This window comes from Pan troglodytes, chromosome 19 (genome assembly GCF_028858775.2).
Source record: "Pan troglodytes isolate AG18354 chromosome 19, NHGRI_mPanTro3-v2.0_pri, whole genome shotgun sequence".
In the NCBI taxonomy this organism is placed as follows: Eukaryota; Metazoa; Chordata; class Mammalia; order Primates; family Hominidae; genus Pan; species Pan troglodytes.
In genome coordinates, this window is record NC_072417.2 from 57,773,655 (window position 1) to 57,786,446 (window position 12,792).

The 12,792-nt window shown below is 43.2% G+C and overlaps 1 protein-coding gene across 9 annotated transcripts in view; it reads right to left on the bottom strand.

Moving 5' to 3' along the window:
- The window catches only part of ARHGAP44 (Rho GTPase activating protein 44), a 201,795-nt gene that overhangs the window by 67,523 nt on the left and 121,480 nt on the right, over nt 1-12,792 (bottom strand). For all 9 annotated transcript variants that reach the window (XR_010153019.1, XR_675347.4, XR_010153018.1 and 6 more), the window contains exons 5-6: nt 7,900-8,011; nt 4,051-4,127 (exon numbers count right to left, since the gene is read on the bottom strand). Coding sequence is in view for 5 of the 9 variants with exons in the window: in XM_003315629.5 (XP_003315677.2) it covers nt 4,051-4,127; nt 7,900-8,011 (189 nt within the window). In the remaining 4 variants the exon portion in view is untranslated. The remainder of the gene's footprint in view (nt 1-4,050; nt 4,128-7,899; nt 8,012-12,792) is intronic.

Genomic DNA, 12,792 nt, shown 5'->3' on the forward strand with positions numbered 1-12,792 from the left:
TAGCACAGCATTTGGTCTTGCTCTCACTGCTATATCTTGGGATGCAGCCCTCATACTGGCTAAGAGTGAGGAGTTAGGGAAAATGGCAGGAAGTTGTGTTGGGTTGGCTTCTTATGGCTTTTGGCAAGGTCCTACAAGACAGGTAGACTCAGGCTAGAAATGGCCAGTCTGAGAGTAAAGCGGAAACAAAGAGTATACCTTTGCTAAAAATTCCCTTTTCATCCTGTAGCCTATAACTCATACTTATGGGGAATCTATAACTTGAGGCCTTGAGTTAGATCTCCCGCCACGGTTACCAAAGCTGACACCTGAAGGGGAAATCAACTGAGTTTTCAAGGGGACTGTACTGTCAACAATCCTCCAAAGTGGCCGGGCACAGTGGCTCACGCCTGTAAACCCAGCACTTTGGGATGCTGAGGCAGACGGATCTACCTGAGGTCAGGAGTTCGAGACCAGCCTGGCCAACATGGCGAAACCCCGTCTCTACTAAAATTACTAAAAATACAAAAATTAGCTGGGCGTGGTGGCGCCCATAATCCCAGCTACTCAGGAGGCTGAGGCAGGAGAATCGCTTGAACCTGGGAGGTGGGGGTTGCAGTGAGCTGAGATTGCGCCATTGCACTCTAGCCTGGGCAACAAGAGCAAAACTCTGTCTCAAAAAAACGAAAAAACAAACAATCCCCCAAAGCAATTCCCTATCCCTAAACTCACAACCGCACAAAGTGGGCTATGAAAAATCACCGATGTGATAAAGGAGACGGATCAAGTTTATATGAAAACAATGCAAACAACATTGTTGTTTTTTAGTCTAAATCAACAAAGGTTATAAAGGGTCCAAGTTGAAGTTTATAAAAGAAATTTGCATGGGGGTGGGGTAGAATTTCCTTACTAGATTTTAATATACAGGAGATGATAAGCTGAAGATATAAAAACATTTGTTAAATCACAGGGGAGAGGTCCCTAATGACACCAAGTGGCATGTACATTTGCAGAACCTACAGACTACTTGGTGTCACCACTGAAAACATAACTCTAGACTTTGTCTAGTGTTCCTGCTAGAGGAGTTCGTGACCAGCCTGGCCAACATGGCGAAACCCCGTCTATACTAAAAATACAAAAATTAGCTGAGTGTGATGGCAGGTGCCTGTAATCCCAGCTACTCGGGAGGCTGAGGCAGGAGAACGGACCATCAATGTGACCAGGAATAACTCTCCTTCTCATAAGAAGACAAAACAAAAATATGTATGGTAATGACATGGTTTGATACTAGCATTCAGCCTGCTAACAAGAGGCTCTGTGGTGGAAATGTGGGTTTTCTTTGTAGACGCAAAGAAAAGACTTCAGAGCTAAGCCCCAGGTTTCAGAGAAGGATGTCACTCTGCCCAGGAGCATGGTGTCCATCTCATGAAAACAATGGGGCAATCTGCATTTCTTCAGCCATCTTACATGACTCCCAAAATAGGGTACTTGAACACTCATATTATGGGATGCAATTTTACGTGGCACAAGGTCATAGAGGTAATAGCAAATCAGTACTTCCCACTCATTCTGCTCTCTATTCCTCCAAGCACGCTAAAGAGGTTAGTCTCATATTTGCATCAGAATAACTTTAAAACCACCCAACGCCTCCCCTTCTTCTTTTTTAACAAAGGAAGATGAGCTTCAGGATGACATTCTTCCACAGTCAACAGGCTCTAAAATTTAGTAACATTGGCTTTGCTTTCATCTGTTCACTTTTATGCTTACCTGGTATTTGTAGCAAAGGATACTGCTTTCCAATTTATGGTAGCATGAAAGGATTTCTTTTCAAAATATATTTATTTTGAAAAAGTAATCAACTCTCTTAAAAGATGTATCGACACAGATGGCAAAAACCATTCAGGTGGACTGAGGGTTTGGGGACAAGTAAGTTAACCAAAGAAACCCTTGTTTCTTTGCTGATTTTAACCTGTTTTATGTCTGGTCTTGGGGGACTGCTCTGTACCTTTTATTCTTCCTGATGCAGAATTCCAGTGCAACAGTTACTTACAGTATCAGCTTCTTTTTATAAAGCACTTGGGAAGTGATATTAATACTCAAAACAGCCACCCACGAATGTTACTCCTTGCGTCCAGGTGAAGAAAATGATATTCTGGGAGATTAAGTGACTTGGCCAAGGTCACATATCTAGAAAATAGTTGAAATCTGAACCTTGAAATCTGACCTTCTGAACTCTGTATGCTACATCTCTTTGCCCAAATATATTCTGTTTCTTTATTTCAAGAAAATGAAAACAAGCTGTGAAGATGATTAAAATTGGCCTACTCTGGAGTCTGAAACTAGCCTGCGCAACACAGTGAGACCCTGTCTCTACAAAAAATAAAAAAATTAGCCAGGTGTAGTGGCACATGCCTGTAGTCCCAGCTACTTGGGAGACCTGAGGCAGAAGGACTGCTTGAGCCCAAGAGTTCAAGAGTGCAGTGAGCTATGATCACATCCCTGCACTCCAGCCTGAGTTACAGAGTGAGATCCTGTCTCAAAATTTTTAAAAATAATAAAAATTTCCCAGCATTTTGGGAGGCTGAGGTGGGCAGATCACTTGAAGTCAGGAGTTCGTGAACAGCCTGGCCAACGTGGGGGAACCCTGCGTATACTAAAAATACAAAAATTAGCTGAGTGTGGTGGCAGGTGCCTGTAATCCCAGCCACTCAGGAGGCTGAGGCAGGAGAACCACTTGAACCTGGGAGGCGGAGGTTGCAGTGAGCAGAGACCACGCCACTGCACTCCAGCCTGGGTGACGAGCAAATCTTCATCTCAAAAATAAATAAATAAATAATACATTAAATAAAAAAATAAAGTTGGTCTACGAAAAACCTAAGGTAGAACCAAATAGTTCTTTCCATATTAATACTCATACACCTGCCTTTTTCAACTTATATACACATATCCCACTGTAAAAAATAAAAGGACATATGTGCACAATTCCTGCTCTGACAGCCACAGGCAATGCTGTCTCAGGGCCTTTGGCACCCGCCTGCTACTACAGGAATTTTCTGGTGGACTCTGGAAGATGGGTGTGGAAGAACAGCACTACAGGTACTTGACTGCTCTCTGAAAGGACTCAAGAGAAAGGCTACAGAAAGCAGACACCTACACCGTCAGCTTCAGGAAAAGGTGAGTGAGTCTCCAGAATGCGAAATTTCCTGTAATGGACAGGACATAGCAACCATCCTACCTCCTGGCTCTCACCTCCTACTTCTCTTCCCTTTGCTCCTTCCGCCCCAGCCATGCCGACCTTCCTTCTGTGCCTTGAACAGGCCTTTGCATTTGCTGTGCTCTCTGCCATAGATGCTTTGCACCAGATCTCTGTAAGGCTGCCACCTTCTCATCTTCTAAGTCTAAGACCAAAATGACCCACCTCAAAAAAGCTTTTTCTCTTTTATCCTTAATGCTGTTGCTCCCTTTCTCCATCATCACCTTCCAAAACTACCCTGTGTTACTTTTTTTTTTTTTTTTTTTTTTTTTTTGAGATGGAGTCTTGCTCTGTCGCCCAGGCTGGAATGCAGTGGCATGATCTCGGCTCACTGCAAGCTCTGCCTCCCAGGTTCACGCCATTCTCCTGCCTCAGCCTCCCAAGTAGCTGGGACTACAGGCACCCACCACCATGCCCGGCTAATTTTTTTGTATTTTTAGTAGAGACAGGGTTTCACCATGTTAGCCAGGATGGTCTCGATCTCTTGACCTTGTGATCCGCCCGCCTTGGCCTCCCAAAGTGCTGGGTTACAGGCGTGAGCCACTGCACCCGGCCACATTTTTGATATGACATATCTTTCTAGAACTGTCTTGTTTCTTCACTTGCCTAGTGTCTACCTCCAAAACTCAACTGCAGCCTTCATGAGAACAGGGACCCAGTGTCTCGAGTTCACTGTGACTACCTCCAGTGCCTGGCACACGTTAGGTGTCCAGAAAAACTTGGTGAATGAAAACACAATTGCCTACTTAAAACCCACCCTCCCAAAATATGATCACTGTCCCTTCAAAGAAGCAAAAAAGAAAGTAAAGAGATTCTACCTGGTTCGTGAGGAATCCATGTCCAGCACCAACTTGGCTAAGTGTTTCCTCTGCTTTTGAATATTTGGGATTTCCACCTGTGGTTACACAACATAAAAGATACAATTAAACTGAAGCTCAAGATAAATTCTTTAGGAACCATTCCTGGCCAGGCGCGGTGGCTCATGCCTGTAATCCCAGCACTTTGGGAGGCCAAGGCAGGTGGATCACCTGAGGTCAGGAGTTCGAGACCAGCCTGGCCAACATGGCGAAACTCCGACTCTACTAAAAATACAAAAATTAACCAGGTGTGGTGGCATGCGCCTGTAATTCCAGTTACTCGGGAGTCTGAGGCAGGAGAATCACTTGAACCCAGGAGGCAGAGGTTGCAGTGAGCCGAGATCACACCACTCCACTCCAGCCTGGGTGACAGAGCGAGACTGTGTCTCAAAAAAAAAAAAAAAAAGAAAAAAGAAAAAAGAAGAATTATTCCTTAGAACAATTCTTAAAGAACTATTGGAAGTCACCCAACAAGTTTAGTAGCGGTCTCGCAATCCTTATTTTCAGATGAAATCCTTTTTTCCCTTTTGTGTTATTGAGGTCTAACTAATAGGAATTGTATATATTTCAGGTGTACGGTTTAATGGTTTCATATGCACACATTGTGAAATCATTACTACACTCAGGCTAATTAACATATCCATCACATCCCATAGTTTCTATTTTCTTTTCTTGATGGTGAGTACACTGAAGATCTATCCTCTTAGCAAATTTCAAGTCTACAATACAGTATTATTAACCATCGTCACACAGTGCTACACATCAGGTCTCCAGAATTTACTCATCTTGCTTAAGGGAGACTTTGTACCCTTTGACCAACATCAGATGAAATTATTGATGCCCTTTCCTGAGCTAAACTCTGCTCCATCTTTGCTGGACACCAGCCAGGCTCTCCATCAAGCCAGACCATCTCACAGGTCCTGTGCTTCTCTGCTCACGCAGGCCTGGCCACTTTCCTGCCCTCACCTTGCCCCCAACTCCCGCCCTGCCAAAAAAAACCCAGGGCTCAACCACATCCCTCTTTACTTCCAGAAGGGCCAAAACTGGGGAGAAATGAAGGGAGCCACGCAGTCATGTCTGACACAGACCTGAGGCAAAATGGACAGCTGAAGGAGGAAGAGCGTGGAGAGGCTATGGCTGCATCTAGGATACAGATTCTATATTTATAAAAAGAAAGGAAGCAAATGTTTATATTTATAGAAATAAAGTAAGACTTTTCCAGTCAATAATGAATAAACATTGCCATCATGGCTTTTCTCGGCTACGAGTTCTTCCATTTTGGTTGTATGTAGATGCTCTTTTTATATTTTTTCATTCTAAAAATGGCTTCACTGAACATCCCAGTGCAGGATTTTGGTTCCGGGCCCAGCAAAAGTAGGGCAGGATGTGAGAATGCAAAACGAAAATTGGCCGAAAATTGAACTAAAATCATCTCGGGCTGCGGTTTTTATATAAGGAAAAAATTCGAGGAGAATCCAGTGTTCTCTGAAGTGCTTTCTATTCACTCTCCCGAGCAGGGATGAGTAATGTTCTGCGTGTAACAACTTCCAATAGGAAGGAGAAGTGTAACTGTCCCCAGGCAACCTGAGTCACCACCCAGCCCCGAAGCTAAGCTGGAGGGCCACTGGGTATCTTGCTTGAGCCAAGTGACTGTCGGCACCCAAAATGGACTTGCTCCTTGGTTTGCTTTAGGCTTTGGCCATACCCGGGACCCTCCTTTTGAGGCACAGAGGGGACCTCGTGAATGCTCCAAGCAAGGAGATGACTTGAGAAGCCGAGAGTTGGTCAATCCCAAAGAACTTCATCCACGATTTTCTCCTTGAATAGTTTCAGGTCCATAAGTAATTATTGGCCCATACCTCTGTCCCAGAGAGAGTGTCAGGGGATGTGGAGGTGCTGGATGTGGTTCAGAGAGGAAGCCAGACAGGGTCTAGGGCAAGGCAGTTTAATACAGTAGCCTCTAACCACACGTAGCTATGAAATTCTACATTTAAATTAACGAAAATTAAAGAAACTAAAAAATTGAGTTCCTGAATCGCACTGGTGCTCAAAAACCACTTAAGGGCCGTGGCTATCAAACGGCACAGATTGAGAATATTTCCATCATTGTAGGGAGTCTGCGAGGGTTAATTTTAGGTGTCAACTTGGCTGGACTGATGGATGCCTCAAAGGCTAGTGACGTATTTTTCCGGGTGTAGCTGAGAGGGTGTTTCCAAAAGAGACCAATGTGTGAGTCAGCAGGCTGGGAGAAAGACCCACCCACAATGGAGCGGTACCATCCAATTAGCTGAAACACACAGGTGGAAGAAGGAGGATTCTCTCTCTGCTCTCTCTCTCCCTCCCTCCCGTAGTGAGATGCCTTTTCCCCTCATCAGACTCCAGGTTCTTTGACATTTAATGGGGGTCTCTCTGGCTTTCCACCTCATATTCGGGGCTGCACGATCAGCTTCTGAGGTTCCTGGACTGAGTTTCGGGTTCTGAGGTTTCTGGACTGAGCCATGCTACGGGCTTCTCTGGTTCTCCAGCTTACAGATGGCTTATCCTGGGACCTCTCCCCCTCTGTGATTATGTGAGCCAACTTCCCCTAATAGGGGAGAATCCCAACTTCCCCTAATAGGGGAGAAACCCCTCTCATATATCCTGTTGGTTCTCTCTCTCTGGAGAACCCTGACTAATACAGAGTTCTAGGGGATAGTGCTGGTTAGATTTTATACAGGTGGAGTGTCCCTTATCTGAAATGCTTGGGACCAGAAGTATTTGGGATTGGGAGTTTTGGGGATTTTGGAATATTTGCATCATATTTACCGGTTGAGCATCTCAAATCCGAATATGTGAAATCCAAAATGCTCTAATGAGCATTTCCTTTAAGAATCATATTGGTGCTCAAAATATTTCAGATTTCGGATTGTTTCAGGTTTGAGATGCTCAGTCTATTAACAGATGACGAATTAAAAACAACTGAGAGGGATTCAGGGTTCAAAGCTCCCCAAGCATTTCCTATCTCCCGTGAGAAGCTTTCACTTGGCTGAAGCTAGCAAAGTTTTCACATAGGCATTAAGGTTGCTTTTTAATAAAATAGCTTAATTGAGTGTCCTTTAAAGTCCAAAGACAGGGGACCTATATAAACATAAACTGCAGCTGGGCACGATGGCTCACGCCTATAATCCCAGCACTTTGGGAGGCCAAGGCGGGTGGATCACCTGAGGTCAGGAGTTCGAGACCAGCCTGGCCAACATGGTGAAACCCCGTCTCTACTAAAAATATAAAAATTAAATGGGCGGGGTGGTGGGTGCCTATAATCCCAGCTACTTGGGAGGCTTGAGACAGGAGAATCACTTGAACCTGGGAGGTGGAGGTTGCAGTGAACCATGATCGTACCACTGCACTCCAGCCTGGGTGACAGAGCGAGACTCCATCTCAAAAAAAAAAACATAAAACTGCAGGAGGCCTGGGCCCCCAGAATCCTAGTAAGGAGTGGCTGCTGTTCACAGCACTGGAGACTTGAGATGGGTGGAAGGTGGGGATGAAGGCAGTCGAGGCTGTGGGTGGGGAAGCGGGTAAGCTGCCAGCTTTCCACCTTACTTCTAGGAATGCCTGCAGGGAACAGAACGGGTAGGAGAAGGGGTAGCAAATGCTAAAAGGACATATTTAGGAATCTTGACCATGTGGTTGGGTAAGAATCCGTGATGAAAAACAATGTTGGGGAGAAGGTTAAGGGAAAGAAGTAGAATGCTGGAAACAGAATGATTGAGGGGCTCCTGTTCGGTACCTCCTTGCTCTTTCAGGCCTGGCCTCGCTCCTGCTGCTTACCTCCGCCAGCAAAAACAGGGGCTCAATCACGTCTCTCTCTACTTGCAACTCAAAATGTATCAGCTCCTGAGCCAGCTTGTCCTCCGTCTCTCCACAGAGTTTCAGCATCTTCCTGTAATCCAAGGGGGAAAGAAATAGTGAGTACTCTTGAAGACAACATTTCACTGGCGTTACCCTCCCCTCACCTCCTGGCTCACTTGTAAACTTTCACAAGTCAGTGTTAATAAGCTGGCTGATCTCCATGGCTTCCCCTGGGCCAACCTGTTCCAGCTCTCTGCATTTCTGAAATAATCAATTCTTCCAAAAGGTGCCACTCATTGTGTGCCTGGGGCACAAGGGGAAATGTGGGGAAACATGAGAGAGGAAACAGACACACATGCCTATAAACACATGCTTCTATCTCTGAGGAGAACATTGGATAGCTAAAATCTGCCCGCTAAAAAACCATCATCTTCAAATACAAAGCAAAAGCTCACTTTCAATAGGTCGTGTTAGAAAGAAAGCCCTGACTCCTAAGCCACGAAAATGTAATTAATACATGGATATATAGACAACTATCCAATGAAAAAAATTCCAAAAGTTGATTAATAATGAGCAAACGACAGAAGACCTGAATGAGTAGAAAGTCATGCCATCTTCCCAGATGACACAATATACTATTTCAAAGATGTTAAATTCTACCCAAATTGTACACAGGCCATTCTCCCATTGTCTGGTACCCATTTTAACTAAAACTCAAGTACAAACCAGCCTGGGCAACATGGTGAAACCCCGCCTCTACTAAAAATATCAAACTCAGCTGGGCATGGTGGTGCATGCCTGTAGACCCAGCTTCTCTGGAGGCTGAGGCACAAGAATCACTTGTACCTGGGAGGCAGAGGCTGTAGTGAGCCTAGATAGTGCCACTGCACTCCAGCCTGGGTGACAGAGCGAGACCCTGTCTCAAAAACACATAAACAAACAAAAAAGCTTTTACAAGTCAACAAATGTATGAGCAGAGGTAACTGCCTTTTTACTGTGAGGATATTCCTTTCCTGTTCATATTTTCACATTTTTACTCTACATGTATGTGTCCCCATACAATATATAATACTGCTGCTTTGCTTAGTTCAGTCTACATGCATGGTTTTATACTGAGCATATCCTGATGCTACTTGCTTTTTTTGTTTGGATTTTTTTTTGAGGTTTTTTTTTTTTTTTTTTTTTTCTTGAGATGGAGTTTCACTCTTGTTGCCTAGGCTGGAGTACAGTGGCATGATCTTGGCTCACTGCAACCTCCGCCTCCTGGGTTCAAGCCATTCTCCTGCCTCAGCCTCCTGAGTAGCTGGGATTACAGGAGGCTGCCACCACGCCCGGCTAATTTTTTGTATTTTTAGTAGAGGTGGGGTTTCGCCATGTTGGCCAGACTGGTCTCGAACTCCTGACCTCAGGTGATCCACCCACCTCGGCCTCCCGAAGTGCTGGGACTACAGGCAGCCTTGCTTTTTTACTCTATCATTAGGTCTGGAGCTTACCCATGTTGGTACATACGGAATTAGATCATTTTGCAATGGAGAATTTCGTTCTTTGAATATACCACCATTATGTTAAGCTGTCCCACAAACAAGAGTTTTTGGCTATTACATGCAGCGCTTCAGTAAATATGCTTGTGCAGTCTCTTTTTGCATGTTTGGAAATTTCACTAGCACAAATGGGAGTTCCCATTGCCCTATGCCCTTGCCAACCCTTGGTCCTGGTAGGTGTCTTAATTTCTGTCAAACTGGTGGATACAAATTATTATCTCCTTCTGGTTTTAATTTACATTCCTTGACTGCTAGTAAGACTTAATATCCCTCTCCCATGAAGTGCCTGTTCATATTCCTTGGCTATTTTTGTATTACGATCTATTTATTTGAATTTATTTGTAGGAACTTCATATACACAGGTGTGTGAAGGCAGATTTTCACTCTTTTTCCTATCTGCTACAAATGTCAGTGCCCAGGTGTGCTTTTATCTTTGTATGTCTTTAATGGTGCCTTTTTTTTTTTTTTTTTTTGAGACAAAATCTCACTCTATCACCCAGGCTGGAGTGCAGTGACGCGTTCTTGGCTCACCACAAACTCCACCTCCCGGGTGCAAGCGATTCTCCTGCCTCAGCCTCCCGAGTGGCTGGGATTACAGGTGTGCACCACTGCACCCAGCTAATTTTTTGTATTTTTAGTAGAGACAGGGTTTCACCATGTTGGCCAGGCTAGTCTTGAACTCTGGACCTCAGGTAATCCACCTGCCTCGGCCTCCCAAAGTGTTAGGATTACAGGCATGAGCCACTGCACCCAGCTTAATGGTGTCTTATATCTGATTTTCTGGTATTTATTCCATATTTCTAATACTACTTAATTAAAAAAATTTTAATATTAGCTATTAACATTACAGAAAATGAGAATTTAGCTATGTTTCCATTTCCCCTCCCTCCCTTTATTCATATTAATAAATGTTTATTATTTATATTACACTTTGACTCCATATTATTTGGAGTTAATCTGGGTAGTATACTATAATTACTGGTTTCCCTGCACACTTATTTGTTCTTCCTGGAGTTAATAATTGCCTTGTTTTGGCTTGCTTGTTTTCTACGTACCCAATTGAATTCAAAATACTCTGCCACTTTCCTAGTTTGTCTGTTAAGATATTGAACCAAAATTTGCTTAACTTACTTAAAAAAAAATTAAACCTCATCCTAAGCAGTGATAAACATCACATTTATGAGTTTTGTGTGCTAATTTTGTTTCTTCTGTTATATATTAAAATAGAAATATTACCAAAAAATATTGAAACATACATCATGTAAATGAATTTCATCTTCTTGAATTAATCCCTCCTGGACCTGTCTCAATGCGGATTGAGTTTTCCTCTATCCCTAAGGCACATCTGTCTTCCTGGAATCTTCCTTCACCATTCCCTAGGATTCTCTTCCTCTGACTTGTATTGGACATTCTGTTATCTTGAGTCTACCTCTCTTTTGGTCACTTCCTCACCAAGGACACATCTTGCTGTCTTGCTTTAGCTTGCTGAGAAAGAATAGGTGGAAAGTCAATTTTTGAGGCCACGTATGTCACGGTATTCTCTTCTGCCCTCTCGTTGATTGAAACTTGGGCAGAATATTGAACTCCTAGGCTGAGCACGGTTTCCTTCAGAATTTTAAAGGCACTGCTTAATAACCTTCTTTCTTCCATTGCTGCTTTTGCTCAGTCTGGAAGCATTCGCATTTCTGATCCTTTGTATGTGACATGTTTTCTCTCTAGAAGGTTGTAGACTCTTCGTCACCAGTATACATGATGGTGAGCTCTGTGGCATACGCTTAATTCTTCCCATTGTATTGGAGCTCAATGGGCCTTTTCAGTACAGAAACTCATGACCTCAAGATCTGGAAAATGCTGTTGGATTATTTATTATTATTTCTTCCTCTTCTTTTCTAAGAACTCCTGTTTTTCGGGCATAAGACTTCCTGGATTGGTCCTCTAATTTTCCAATTTTTTCTAATTTTCTAAAATTTTCTAATTTTTTAATTTTCTAATTTTTTCTATTGTCTGTGTGTATGAGGATTTCTTCATATTTATCTTCCCAACCTCCTACTGAGAACTTCATATCTTCTATCATATTTTCTCATTTCTACAAGCTTGCTTTTGATCTCTGGCTATTTCTTTCCCATAAATATTTTGTATTAACATCCTGTTTTTCATTTCATGGACATGTTATCTTCCCTTACCATTTGAAAACATAAGTGATTGTTCTCCTAACCTTTTTTCCTCCCCTACACAGTCTCTGTTTCTTCCAAGCTGCATTGTATCCACCCAATTGTTTTGGTCTCCAGGTTTCAGGTTAGAGACTTTCCTCAGATGTCTGATGATCTTTGGTGCCTCTCTATATTCAAGAGTGGAGACTAAAAAGCTCAGAGTATGTGAATTCATCTGTAGAAAGATGTGGTTGCGTCACTTATTGAGGCACTGACCCCCTCCAACATCCTCAGATCTTTAGGTCCTTCCTTTTGGACTAACCTGATTCTCCTGAGAAACCTCTTCTAATTTCCTGCTTAGAGGGTAAAGTCCTGGGGGGCTGCATGAGTGGAAGAAGACGGCTGTGGAGTATTAGCATCCACATCCAGTACACGTTAGATCACTCGAGCCCCTTCTTTACTGAATGGTACCCATACACTCCACTGCACTGGGAGTCCCCCATTCTAGAGATGCTCTCTTATCCCCTCTAGAGAATTCTGCTCAGGCGGGAGTGGGGGGATGACAGGTTCCTAGACATGTGGTTGGGGCAGAGTTTAGTGATCCAAGTGGTAACTGAAAAGCTTTCAACCACATTCATGAGTTTAATCACCCACTCCACCCCCAAAGACCCACTATTCCAGAGATCCCTGGTGCCAATTCTTGAGCACTGTAAGCATTACGTGATGTAATTTACATGGGATCTTTGCATATCTACTTCTGGCTTGGGAGTCAGCTTTTGGGGACTTGCCAAGTTAGTTCCCAGTCATTCATATGCTTTACAGCTCAGAAAACTGTGTTGCTGTTGTCTGCTTTTTCCTGCCATTGTGGGTTTATGTCTTTTAAGAAAAAAAAAAAAATCTCCATATTGTAGTTTTAGTGGATTTTGGAAGGAGAGAAAATCAGATGCTTGTTCAATCTGTCATCTTTATTTCCAACGTTGCTCTGTCATTATATTATAGGCATGACTCTTGGAAATACCATACAACAGGATTTCATGTCTGTCAACCTGAAATTTTCTTTGAACAGTTGAGTTTATTCCATTTACATCTCTTATGATTGCAGAGATATATGCAATGATTGCTACCACCCTCATTTTCTGTTTTCCAATTATTATGTGTGGTTTTTTTTTTTTTTTTTGGTT